The 13,714-nt window shown below is 38.0% G+C and overlaps 2 protein-coding genes across 2 annotated transcripts; both read left to right on the top strand.

The window, feature by feature from the left end:
• The first annotated feature begins 5,056 nt into the window (after positions 1–5,056).
• Positions 5,057–8,633, top strand: LOC139197517 (chalcone--flavanone isomerase 2-like). Its single transcript, XM_070825092.1, has 7 exons — positions 5,057–5,367; positions 5,478–5,636; positions 6,152–6,375; positions 6,457–6,772; positions 6,871–7,029; positions 7,958–8,181; positions 8,263–8,633. Exons 1-7 carry the CDS (start codon positions 5,262–5,264, stop codon positions 8,473–8,475), a joined length of 1,401 nt encoding a protein of 466 aa, XP_070681193.1. The 5' UTR covers positions 5,057–5,261; the 3' UTR covers positions 8,476–8,633.
• Positions 8,634–10,637: 2,004 nt separating this feature from the next.
• Positions 10,638–11,728, top strand: LOC103433817 (probable LRR receptor-like serine/threonine-protein kinase At1g05700). The gene is made up of 2 exons (XM_008372109.2): positions 10,638–10,701; positions 11,100–11,728. The coding sequence occupies exons 1-2, from the start codon at positions 10,638–10,640 to the stop codon at positions 11,726–11,728; spliced, it is 693 nt and encodes a 230-aa protein (XP_008370331.2).
• The last annotated feature ends 1,986 nt before the right edge of the window (positions 11,729–13,714 follow it).

Genomic DNA, 13,714 nt, shown 5'->3' with positions numbered 1-13,714 from the left:
TAAACAAAAACAAAAAGGATGTGGGCTGGGGTTTTGGGCTAAGATATAACAGGCTTAAGGCCCGTGGGGTTTTCTAAAGGGCCTGAGAGGCCTGGTTTTGCCGAAGAAGAAGGCCGGAGATTCGGCCGGAAAACCACCCAACTTTAAACGGCTATAACTTGGTCACTACTCAACGAAATCAAGCGAGACAAAAAATAAAGTTGTATCCCTTGAAGAGACGAAGAGAATGATACCTTACACGACATCCAACTTGCCATGGTTTGGCCGGAAAATGCCTCGAAAGCCACTGAGGTCGCTGGAAACTGGGTAAGATTCAAATGAGTATAACTTCTTCAATACTCAACGAAATCAAGTGAAACAAAAAGGAAAGTTGTAGTTCTCGACGAGACGAAGAAATTGATACCTTACACGCCGGCCAAATCACCGTGGTTTGGCCTGAAATAGCCTCAAAAGGGGCGGTGCTCGCCGGAGGTTCCTTTTCTCTGCTTTCACCAATCTCGCTGCGATGGAAGAAAGACTAGAGCAGTGCTTGATGATGATGATGTTCTCGAGTAGAGTAGCTGCGGTGATTATGGTGGTGGGTGTTCACGTTGATAGAGATGGAGAGAGAGAGTTGAGAGGGGTATACGGGAAAGGGAAGAAGAAGAGGAAGAAAGAGAACTGGGATAGGAGAGAAAGAGACCGGGAAACACAAAAAAAATAAAACAAAGTGGGTCCCACGGGCTCACCAATTAAGGCTTTAAAACAATTTTTAAATAAAATGGGGTTAGGGTGTTTCACCAAAAGCCCCAAAAAACCTAAAAAAAAACAAAAAACTTGAATCCATTGGTAACTGGAGCCAGCTAGCCGTTGGATTCAAAAGTCTTTTTAAGAATTCCTGTTGGTTATAACCGACAAGAATACATTTATTGTATTTAATATAAATGTATTACTGTCGGTTATAATCGACAAGATTAATCAATTTTCTGGCCAGCCGTAGCCAGCCCTACAGCCATCAAGCCCTTTCAGATTCCGTGGAGCCCTCTAAAATTCCACGACCTCTCTGGCCTAGCCCTCGGTTGGAGATAATTTTCGGGCGTCTGGCCCTCTGGATCCTTCGGTTGGAGATGGCCTAAGGAATATGGCCCTACACTGTTCATTAAAATATTAATTTCTTAGAGGGTTTTGGCCAACCTTCGGTTGGAGATGGCCTTAGAACCAAGCATCAAGAGTGAACAATCCTTTTCTCCACCACCCCACTTGTTTCGATCCTTCTTTGTGTCACTTGATTATGAGAATTTATCGAATATAGCCGAAAATTGACCCTTAATTTCATAAATGACAGTTTTTATAAAAACTTTCAAATATATCCAAAATTCCACTTAAATAGACACAAATACCCTCAATTTCTTTGAATAATTAGTTATTGACTAAAAGACTTCTAGTGCTACAATCAAAGTGTTGCTGACTCATGAATTGAGGACTATGAAGGTGATTGATTCTGTTTGTAAATGCGGCATGAAAAACTGGTTGATCTTGCTCAACTTGCACTAACAAATTCATAAACACCGTAATACACAGGAAGAGCTATGATTTACTCCATGAGGTCCACCGCAAATCTAAAGCAAACACAAACAAGTGCAAAATCCAAAAATTTACCTACAAGTGTTGTGGTACAACGTCTGACAAAGAGAAAACGTAAACAAGGATTGACAATTCATTCTTCAATAAATATTTAATCAAAGGAAGAACAACAAAAGCAAAGAAAAAACATAGACAAGAAAATATGCAAGAAAATTAACCATCTACACTCACCGTCGTTTACAGCTACACAAGTCTCCACCGTTTCCTACTAACCGATGCCTTCACTCTCTTATGCACATGTCTCCACCATTTCTTATGCCTAGGGTTTTGCTGTCAAATTCTCTAATTTTTCACCTAATAGAGTTTTGGTTCTTTTGTTTATTTGGTTTTTAAATTTGAGAGTATTTGTGTCTATTTAAGTGAGATTTTAGATATATTTGAAAATATTTATAAAAATTGAGATATTTGAAATTAAAGGCTAAATTTTGGCTATATTTGATAAATTCCCCTTGATTCTCCTGCAAACTAATCAATTGTTACACAATCTAAATCCTTCAACAACAGAAAGATTAGCAGCATCAAACCAAATTACATGAAATATAAAATTAGATGAAATATAACACGTTGGATTGTAACATTATTGACACGTTGGATTATAACATTATTGACATGTAAACCAAGGTTCTAAAAAACGCTAGGCGCTGGTTGGGCGATGGGCTGGCGCCTAGTGCCTAGTCGGCTAGGCGGGATCTAGGCGAGCGCACCTAGGCCGTCTAGACGGATTTAGGTAAATTTGTTATCTATTATATGAATTAATTAAATTTACTATATAAGGTGCAGAGGCGGATTTACTAAGGGACCAAAGTGGTCTCGGGACCAAAGAGAAGCTAAGATAAATGGCTGTGAGAACCTCCTAGGACCACCCAAGTCTGGGCAGTGGTAGAGAAGAGCAGCAGCCATGGTTGCTGCGCTGTGCAAAACTGAAGGAGGAAGAAGAAAGGTTTTTTTTTTTTAATGACTTGACCAAAACGACGTTGTTTTGAGCCAAGTTATTAAAAAAATTTAAAACCCACTTGATAGCACTCACCATCTTTTATTAAAAAGTCAAACAATTTGAAATTTAATAAAAGCCCATGGCTTTTCATTAGTCTGCTTTCAATTAAATTCAACTTTATCAAATATAATATACCTAATTGCCTATTCCTCACGCCACCCAAGCCAGCGAAGGCCACCAACAACAATTTCAGAATTTCTGTAAGTTTTCTAGTTTAATGTTAGTTCATACTTATTCTTAGTGTTAGTTCATACATATTTATTGTTAATCTGTTAGGATTTTTAGTTTTAGTTTTTTATTTTATTTTTTAAGAACACTAATTAAAAACAAAAGGTTGAACAGTGAATACATATATGTAAGGGTCTTTGATAATGGTTTTTGGTAAGGGTTTTTTATAAAAAGCCAAACAATCACACACTAACGGGTTTTAAACAAAGTTCAGCCTTATCCATTGTTAATTTCTTAGGATTTTTTCATATCTATTTTAGTGTTAGTTCATACATATTTATTGTTCATTCGCTAGGATTTTTTGATATTACTTGAATTCTATTACATTGTATTTTTCTTTTTTGTCGAAGATTGTGTTACAGTGTTAGTTCATACATATTTTTTGCGATTCTGATTGTTTGAATGCTTGTTGCTTGCTTTTGCTTCCGCTTGACTGTATTTTGGTTGCTAAAGTGCACAGGGGTGAGAGGGTTGGAGATTCAGGGGAACTTCGTGAAGTTCACGGCGATTGGACTATACTTGGAGGATAACGTCGTACCTCTGCTCGCCGTTAAGTGGAAGGGTAAGACGGCAGAGGAGTTGACGGAGTCCGTTGAGTTCTTCAGGGACATTGTTACAGGTAACACGTATGCCTTCCGTAATTTTTGGTAAATTGATTTGAGCTCCTCGTTTTAGAATGATCGGTAGTCATGCCAAACCTAGGCAATCCTATAGCCCGCCCTTTTCTCAGTTGCCAATATAGATCTGTAACATTCAACAAATGTTGTAGATTTCTTGAGTTATACTCTCATTTTTAATTTTATGTATGCTTATGGTTATGGTGGTAATTTAGTCCTGACCAGCCAATTAGAATGAATGAATCTCTCAAAATGTAGTGCTATCTTCTAGTTGTGGTGATTACTTGAGGCATAATAAACAGTTACTAAAGATATGACTAAAGTTTTGTAGCACGGTTTATGATCTTCGCTATCCTTTTGTAGGTTCGTTTGAGAAATTCATTCAAGTGACAACAATCAAAATTAGTCGGAATTTACACTGATGCAAAAGAAAAGGCCATTGAAAAGTTCCTTGAGGTCTTCAACGATCAAAATTTCCTGCCCGGTGCCTCCATTCTTTTCACGCAATCCCCCAAGGGATCACTGACGGTTAGTAATCCTAATTTTAAATGGTTAGTTTTGGAGTTTGCATCGGATTTTGACATCTTTCCTGCTCACTTTTGCTACAAATTGGCTTCTTATATATTATATGAATTAATTAAATTTACTATATCATGTGCAGAGGCAGATTTACTAAGGGACCAGGATGGTCTCGGGACCAGGGTGGCCTCGTGACCACCCAGAAGCTTGGATAAATGGTTGCGAAGACCTCTTAGGACCACCCAAGTCTGAGCAGTGGTCGCTGCTGCGCTGTGCAAAACTGAAGGAGGAAGAAGAAAGGTTTTTTTTATTTTAAACGACTTGACCAAAACTACGTCATTGTGATCCAAGTCATTAAAAAAAAAATTAAAAACCCACATGAGAGCCTTCACGTGATAGCACTCACCATCTTTTATTAAAAAGTCAAACAATTTGAAATTTAATAAAGCCCATGGCTTTTCATTAGTCTACTTTCAAAGGAATATGATTCTCTCACCTCCTCTTTCCATCCCTTTCAATCCCCTTCTCTTTCATTCTCTTATTTTGTCTTTCGTTTGCTATAAAAAATTAATATAAGATGTTGACATGGTTTAATCGTGACTATTCAAATATGAGAGGAGGGAAAAAAGAGGGAAGATAATACTATTCCTAAATATAATATACCTAATTGCTTTTCATTAGTCTACTTTCAATCAAATTCAATCAAATTCAACTTTATCATGCCACCCAAGCCAGCGAAGGCCATCAACAGCAATTTCAGAATTTCTGTAAGTTTTCTAGTTTAGTATTAGTTCATACATATTTATTATGAATTTGTTAAGATTTTTAATTTTAGTTGTTAATTTTATTTTTTAAGCACACTAATTAAAAACAAAAAGCTAAACAGTAAATACATATATGTAAAGGTCCGCTGTCCACCTAACCTCTTTCACATCCCCCAAAATTAAATCGTTGTTTTCATAATTAAAACTATTTGATGACCCTTAAAGTAGTAGCTGCCACCGTACCCTTTCACATCACCCAAGATGGACCCATCACCAGCTAACTTAGAAAAGTTCGTTGCTTACTTAAAATTGAATCTTTTACTCATCCAACTGCCTCTTCTTACTCATCAAACCCGGACTTCCCTTGAGCCGCCGGCACCTTTTTAAGGCTCCCACCCAACTGCCTCTTCTTACTCATCAAACCCTCTCCCGTCCACTTTCCATCTCTATTTAAACCCACCGTTTCCTAAAGCAGACCCCATCTCTCTCTCTACACAATAACAACAAAATTGTCAGATGGCTCCAACGCCATCGGTCGCCGGACTCCAGGTCGAGACGACTGCGTTTCCACCGTCCGTCAAACCTCCGGGCTCCTCCAACACTCTGTTCCTCGGCGGCGCAGGTTTGTAAACTTCGCATCTCCGGCGCTTACATCCGCGATTCTGATTGTTTGAATGTTTGTTGCTTGCTTTTGCTTCCGCTTGACGGTATTTTGGTTGCTAACGTGCGCAGGGGTGAGGGGGCTGGAGATTCAGGGGAACTTCGTGAAGTTCACGGCGATCGGAGTGTACTTGGAGGATAACGTCGTGCCTCAGCTCGCCGTTAAGTGGAAGGGTAAGACGGCCGAGGAGTTGACGGAGTCCGTTGAGTTCTTCAGGGACATCGTTACAGGTAACACGGATTTCTTCGCTGTTTTAACGACGGGTTGAATTTTGTTACATTGTCGTGTTCTATTTGTCGTAATCCGGTTGTACGGTCAGGTTTCAAAACATAATCATATCAACCTTCAAATGGATGCCTTCTGTAATTTTTGGTAAATTGATTTGAGCTCCTGTTGATGCTGTTGAAAGTGTACATATTATTCATGCCCTGCATCTTCGGGCGGAGCCCTTTTAGAATGATCGGTAGTCATACCAAACCTAGGCAATCCTATAGCCAGCCGTTCTCTCAGTCGCCGATATAGATCTGTAACGTTCAACAAATGTCGTAGATTTCTTGAGTTATACTCTCATTTTTAAATTTTTGTATGCTTATGGTTATGGTGGTAATTAGAATGAATGAATGAATCTCTCAAAATGTAGTGCTATCTTCTGGTTATGGTGATTACTTGAGGCATAAGAATCAGTTACTAAAGATATGACTGAGGTTTTGTAGTGCAGTTTATGATCCTCGCTATCCTTTTGTAGGTCCGTTTGAGAAATTCATTCAAGTGACAACGATACTGCCACTGACAGGCCAGCAATACTCTCACAAAGTTTCGGAGAATTGCGTTGCCTTTTGGAAATCAATCGGAATTTACACTGATGCAGAAGGCAAAGCCATTGAAAAGTTCCTTGAGGTCTTCAAAGATCAAAACTTCCCACCCGGCGCCTCCATTCTTTTCACGCAATCTCCCAAAGGATCACTAATGGTTAGTAATCCTACTTTTGGATGGTTAGTTCTGTAGTTTACATCAGATTTTTTACATCTTTCCCTCTCGCTTTCGCCACAGATTAGCTTCTCTAGAGATGCATCCGTACCTGAAGCTGCAAACACGGTGATAGAAAACAAACTACTTTCCGATGCAGTTCTAGAGTCGATCGTTGGAAAGCACGGTGTTTCCCCTGCAGCAAAGCAAAGTTTGGCCGGAAGGTTATCCGAATTGTTGAACGGGTGTAATGAATCTAATGATGCCAAAGCTGGAAATGAGAAAGATTGTCAAATAGCTCCACCACCGTCGCTCGCCGGACTTCAGGTCGAAACGACTGCGTTTCCACCGTCCGTCAAACCTCCGGGCTCCCCCAACACTCTGTTCCTCGGCGGCGCAGGTTTGTAAACTTCGCACGTCCGGCTCTTATATCCGTAATTATGATTGTTTGTTGCTTTTAGTTTTGATTGACGGTACTTTGCTTCCTAACATGCGCAGGGGTGAGGGGGCTGGAGATTCAGGGGAACTTCGTGAAGTTCACGGCAATCGGAGTGTACTTGGAGGATAACGCAGTGCCTCAGCTCGCCGTTAAGTGGAAGGGTAAGACAGCCAAGGAGTTGACGGAGTCCGTTGAGTTCTTCAGGGACATCGTTACAGGTACCACGGATTTCTTTGCTGTTTTAACAACTGTTTGAATTTTGACAGTAAATTCCAGTTACCAATGCAAATTTGTTCCCTTGTCGTGTTATAATTAGCAAAGAAATAAAATTGCATGCTATGGTGAACCCAATTTTAGCTAAACTTACCAGATAGAAGGAAAAATTATTCATATACGTAACTAATTTTTTTCAGTGTATTAGAGATGAAACAAGTCAAATTTAGAGTTTAAATTAACTTTTTACTCTTCACTTTTTTTTTCTCTGACTTCTTTTGGAGTAAAATTCATTGATGTTCGACCCTATGAATACATACGTTCGACTCTTTATTTAACAATTTTATCTAACTTATATATGTTCGACCCTTTATCCGTACCTTTTCATAAGTACATTTTCACATTAAAAAAGGTTCATACAAGTGGATGACTTGTTAAAGATAAGTTGGTTTCATATGTATCTTCCCTTCTATTTATCATAGTCCGGTTGAACGGTCAGATTCAAAATATAATCATATTAATCTTCAAATGGATGCCTTCTGTATCTTTTGGTAAATTGATTTGTGATCTCGTTGATGCTGTTGAAAGTGTAGATGTTACTCATGCCTTGCATCTTAAGGTGGAGCCGTTTTAGAATGATCGTTAGTCATGCCAAATTGAGGCAATCCTACAGCCCGCCGTTCTCTCAGGGGCCGATATACATCTGTCGCGGTCGATGAATGTTGTAAATTTTTCAAGTTGTATTCTAATTTGTAAATTTATGTGTGCTTATGGTGGTAATTTAGTCCTGACTAGCCAATTAGAATGAATGATTCTCTCAAGATGTAGTGCTATGTTCTGGTTATGATGATTACTTGAGGCATAAGAAACAGTTACTAAAGATATGACTGAGGTTTTGTAGCGCGGATTATGATCTTTGCTATCCTTTTGTAGGTCCATTTGAGAAATTCATTCAAGTGACAACGATACTGCCACTGACAGGCCAGCAATACTCTGAGAAAGTTTCGGAGAATTGCATTGCCTTTTGGAAGTTAGTCGGAATTTACACGGATGCGGAAGGCAAAGCCATTGAAATGTTCCTTGAGGTTTTCAAAGATCAAAATTTCCCACCCGGCGCCTCCATTCTTTTCACACAATCTCCCAAAGGATCACTAACGGTTAGTAATCCTACTTTTGGATGGTTAGTTCTGTAGTTTACATCGGATTTTTGACATCATTCTCTCTCGCTTTCGCCACAGATTAGCTTCTCTAGAGATGCATCCGTACCTGAAGCTGCAAACGTGGTGATAGAAAACAAACTACTTTCCGAGGCAGTTCTAGAGTCGATCGTTGGAAAGCACGGTGTTTCTCCTGCAGCAAAGCAAAGTTTGGCCACGAGGTTATCCGAATTGTTGAATGGGTGCAAGGAATCTAATGGTGTTGAAGCCGGAAATGAAAGGGCGGAGGCATGAAAACTGAGAGAGGAGAAATAAAACTTGAGAGGGATTCCTGTTCTATGTTTAGTGAATTATTTACATACAATCTATGAAGCTATAGGAAAGTGCTATGTCTTATTTAATTTAAAGAAAAATGATCATGTTTTATGAGAAATATTAGTGTTGTTTTGTTATATGTTTAATTCAAATCAACAAATATAGATGTCGATTGGTAAATATGTCTAATCTGATATGCCTGTAACATTGCTTTTGAACCCAACCAAACCCCAAATTTTGGACCAAATCTCTGGCTTTGTGTCAACCAGTTGGGAGGGTCTAACCATTTGCACCCAAGTTCGATTCCCTCTTCCCATAAAATCGAGTACTTCATAATATATTTCGTCTTGTCAAACAGAAAGTATAAACTACTCAAATTTAAAAAGAAAGAGTTTCAAACTTGAATGCTAAGGGGCTGACACATTGCTCTAGTTAAATGCCTAAGGCCCCTAACCCATATTTTTACTTCTATATTATACTATATATTTTACCATATTCTTAGTATTAATTTATTGGTTATTTTGGTCCAATATTCTTAGTAGAATATTGATACTTTGATTTATATTCTTAATGCAGAACATTCGACTTCCTCTGGAGCAAAAAGTGATCAAACAGATGAATTTTAGAGTGATTCCAATTGGAGGATGTTCGTGAGTCTGTTGAATTGATCATATCAAAGTTTCATAATTTTATACCAAGCGGTTTATTTATGGTGATGAAATAAATGAGCAACGTGCAGTGTTGTCAAAGTGACGTTTTGGGCATCTTTGGGCTTTTTGGCATCCAATATGGTGTCTTTTGGGTTCGAGGCCTTATACAATTATGTTCGGACATCTCAAGCTCTAATTCTAGCTGTTTTGGGCCTGTTTTGGAGCCCTGAAGTTCCAAAAACGTGGCTGTTTTGATACTATGTAGATTTTGGGCGAATTTTACTAGTCAATTTAAGATTATGTTTCCTAATTTATTTTAATTTATTTGGTTTTCTAGTTTTATTCTAAGACCTTTTCTAGGTAGGGTTTTATTTTCTAGTAGTATAAATAAGGCTTTTTAACCATTAGGATTTTTTTAGAGAAGATAGGGGAGAGGAAAAAAACGTACACTTTAGAGAGCTTTTGGATTCAAGTTTATTTTCAAGGTGTTTTCTATCCTTGTTTTTAATAATATTTCGTTGTATGATTGCTGGTAACTAAATTCCATTTGCTATGGTGAGGCCACGAGCCTTAGCAAGAATATGTAGTTTCTTTTTAATTTGCTTATGATATTATGCATGCAGGTTTGAATTATTAAACACCAGTTTAAACAATCTATTTGTCTTAATGCTTAGCTACCATTATGATCTTTAGAAAAGTAATGTGATGCAATTTTGATTGGAGGTCGGTCCTTGAAATTGACGAAGGCTTCTTTTGATTAATATGTGCAAGTTCACTTAGGATAAATACCACGTTTTAAGGGTTGTATGGTTTTTCAAAAGGTTTCACAAAGCTTAATGAGTCATGCATGTTTAGATTTGATCTGAATATCACAGACGGGTTGCATGTTTGATATACGCTCTATGTTGGGGGTCCAAGTAGGCATATATTAGGAAGACCTAACCTTCAAAATATGCATGTGTAATTCATAAGTAATTGGAAGAACTCAAGATTGTTAAGATGACGGCGGAACCCTAGGTTTTTACAATTTAATTACCTTTTCATTATTTGAAATCACAAATCACCTTTATTCCAAACCCTTGTTTTAAGTAATTAATTAAGATTTGATTTGATACAAATTATTCATTTAATCCCTGAGGAAAACGATCTTGCTAGAGTCGACTATACTACAATTACCTTGTATTCTTGCAAATATTTAAAGTGTTCTTATCCCTACTTTTGCAGGTGGTAAAAATACATGTCAGACGTCTTTGACTTTTTTTGGGTAGGTTTAACGAATTATCGGCCCATTTTATATATGATATGTTTTGGGTTCGATCACACGATGATTGCCACGAGAGTCTAAAATGCCCTTGTGAGTCTTCCCGACCCCTAGAAGAATGAAACTGATGTGGTTAGGCTACCAGCTAGTCCTTCTTTTACTAAATTTCTATAGAAACCCATTGGTAATTATAAAATATTTGTATTTAGATCAAAAGTTTGAAGTTTACAATGTTGGTTTCGATATTTCTTAACGAAACAGAGATAAATTCAAGAAATAGTGCCACTGCTACATGTATGTATATATTTGTCACAGCAGTGTGTGTGTGTATATTCAGGGGAGGGTATTTTCATTGACATAAGTCACATAACCAAATCAAATCTAACCTCACAAACCAAACATCCCTCACTGAAATTCATTCTCAATTCTAAAACTCAAGCCACTCTCTATGAATACAAATTTATGGGTACCGGCGCTTCTTCTAGCCTTCCATTTATTCCGCACTTCGTCTCAGAGTACGTATAACTTGCACCACATAATTTTTATTTCTTTCGTCATCTCATTATGTTACTAAACTCTCAATTCTTGTTCATATATATTCATTTGAGTACAAATTCACCTGATCGATAGTTTAGATTGCGAATGACTGCGTACATCAAACTTGCTCTTGATTATTATTTTTAAAATCGCAGTTACAATCGGATGGCTGAACATTGACTGCGGTAGCAATGCTACAAGCTGGGATAAAAACTTACTCCAATGGGTCACAGACAATGACTACACCAAGGCAGGCATCAACAAGCAAGTTCCACAAAAGCAACCACTTGAAGAAATGAACACCCTCCGATCATTCCCTAACCAAAACCAGCAAAATTGTTATGTTTTGCCTTACAATGCACCTACTCAGCGGTACTTGATCAGGGCGGGCTTCTACTACGGAGACTCTGATGGTCTCTCCCGCCCTCCGCCGTTTGATCTTCGTATCAACGGCCAAAAGTGGTCAACGGTCAAAGCATCAACGGCGGAAGGGCCATTGTACCATGAAGCGATGTATGTGAATCAAGGGTCAGGATCTCTCAATGTGTGTGTTGTGCAGGTTGAGAAGGGAATGGTTCCCTTTGTATCTTCAATAGAAGCTGTTCCAATATATGTTCTTACAGGTCCATTGTACCCTAAGATGGAGACCAGTTACGCTTATGATCTAATATCTCGGGTTAATCTTGGTGGCAATGAAGTAAGGTATTCCCCTCTCAAATTCTTTGGTGTCAATTTACCATTTTTATTCTCTGCATCTTTATCACACAACATATGTGACTACTGAATTTCGTATGTTGCATTGTGTCGGAATGAACATTGACATGAGAAATAGGGCGAATTATATGTAACACAAAGTGCTATTAGAATCTCACACTACTCGAAAAAATTTAAATTCATATGAGTTCTCAAAAGTTGCATAAGAGCTTAACCATGTAAAAGTGAGTCTCACATAAACATTGAGAGGTAGGTAATATATATATATATTAAGATCAAATTTCATTGTTTCTTATATAACAAAGTATTCGTTTATTTTTTAAGCCCAATTAGATGTCTTAAGTATTTCCGATTTGGCTAATATTTTGGAATGATGATCTATGACGTACAACTTAAAAAATAAATGGTTCAGATCGTTAAAATTTGATGTTGTGTCGATCCCACAACTAATTTCCATTTTTATAAAAAAAAATAGGAATTTCTTCATTTAAAGGTTTCCTAAATTATATATAGTTGTTTATGCCCTTAACCTAATTGTATACTCATTAAATTTCGACATGAAAAATTTGTATGTGTATTGTTAATTCATGTGAGATTCATAATATATCAACAATAAATTCTAACATTCGACTGTACGGGGTTCCGTACCCAAAGTCTCTCCTAGATTATTAGAGAAATGAGTTGGATTTTGATTGACAATGGACACAAAATGCTAAATCAATGCAAGTACGCAGGACCATTGAGTGAGGAAAGGCACAACCGAGTATGGACACGTGGAACAACCCCACCAAACTGCTTCCAAGTCCCTACCGTTGCCACTGCCCTCCTTTTAATAGAAAACGACCCTCCTATTCCGGTGCTTCTCGACTCCATTCAGTCACTGAACCCTTCTGATCCAATCATCCTGACCGTTGATCTCCCCCACTCGACCCCACAATTGGCTTACATAGTGCTCTACTTCGTCGAAACGACAACCCTGCCCAAACCAAACGACATCAGGATCATTGACATCTACATCAACGGTCAAATAAAGTCTACAGCAACACTTAAATTCGTAGAATACAAAGTAATCACCTTGTATCCTGTGACCGTTGTGGGTCCCACAATTAATGTGACAATGGCGTCGGCCAGTGGGTCCACCCTACCTCCAATAGTGAGTGCCATGGAAGTGTTCACAAGAGTAGAGCCCGATTCGAAGAGTTCTTCTCCTCCCTCTTCCACTCCCACACATGGCAGTGGCACACAAGGAAGCTTTTATGCATACATTAATTCAATTTCTTGTATTTGTTTGTTTCTTATATGCATAGCCTAACCATATACGTTGGATTAATGTCCGCGTAAAGGATTTTATTTGTAATTTTCTTTTCACATTTATCGTCAATTGTCATAATAATAGGGCAACATATCTTTTCACTTAATGAAAGTTAAACGCTAGTGGCAATAGTTCATGTCTATATAAATAACTGTCAAATGTAGTTCATATGAATTTTTTATAATGAAGGCCACATAAATTAACGACTTAGAACTACAAATTTATACGGCACATGGGATTTAATAGTAAAAAATAATGATATAATATTTGTTGATGCACAAAATCAGTAAGGACTTTGGTACAACAGAAAGTGTTAAGTTTGTGACCTTCGCTAGATTGCTCCGATCACTAGTATGGATAAGTATGTAAATGGCTAGAGATAGGGAAGCAAACACAAGATGTACGTGGTTCACCCAGATTGGCTACGTCCACGGAGTAGAAGAGTTCTCATTAATTGTGAAGAGTTTACACAAGTACATAGGTTCAAACTCTCCTTTAGTGAGTACAAGTGAATGATTTAGTACAAATGACATTAGGAAATATTGTGAGAGAATGATCTCTATTTATAGAAGAGAGTTTCTAGTTTCATTCTGACATTGTACGTGTCATGTTGTGATTAGCTTCTGATGTTGACACGTGTCGCCCTATGATTGGCTTCTGATGTCGACACGTGTCGCGCTGTGATTGGCCTCCTGGTTGGAGGAAAACTCTTCTGGGTCCTTGACGGTATAACGTTGACCGGTG

Source organism: Malus domestica, chromosome 01 (genome assembly GCF_042453785.1).
Source record: "Malus domestica chromosome 01, GDT2T_hap1".
Lineage (NCBI taxonomy): Eukaryota > Viridiplantae > Streptophyta > Magnoliopsida > Rosales > Rosaceae > Malus > Malus domestica.
The sequence above is the reverse complement of the archived record's forward strand: the minus strand, read 5'-3'. Positions and strand labels throughout refer to the sequence as shown.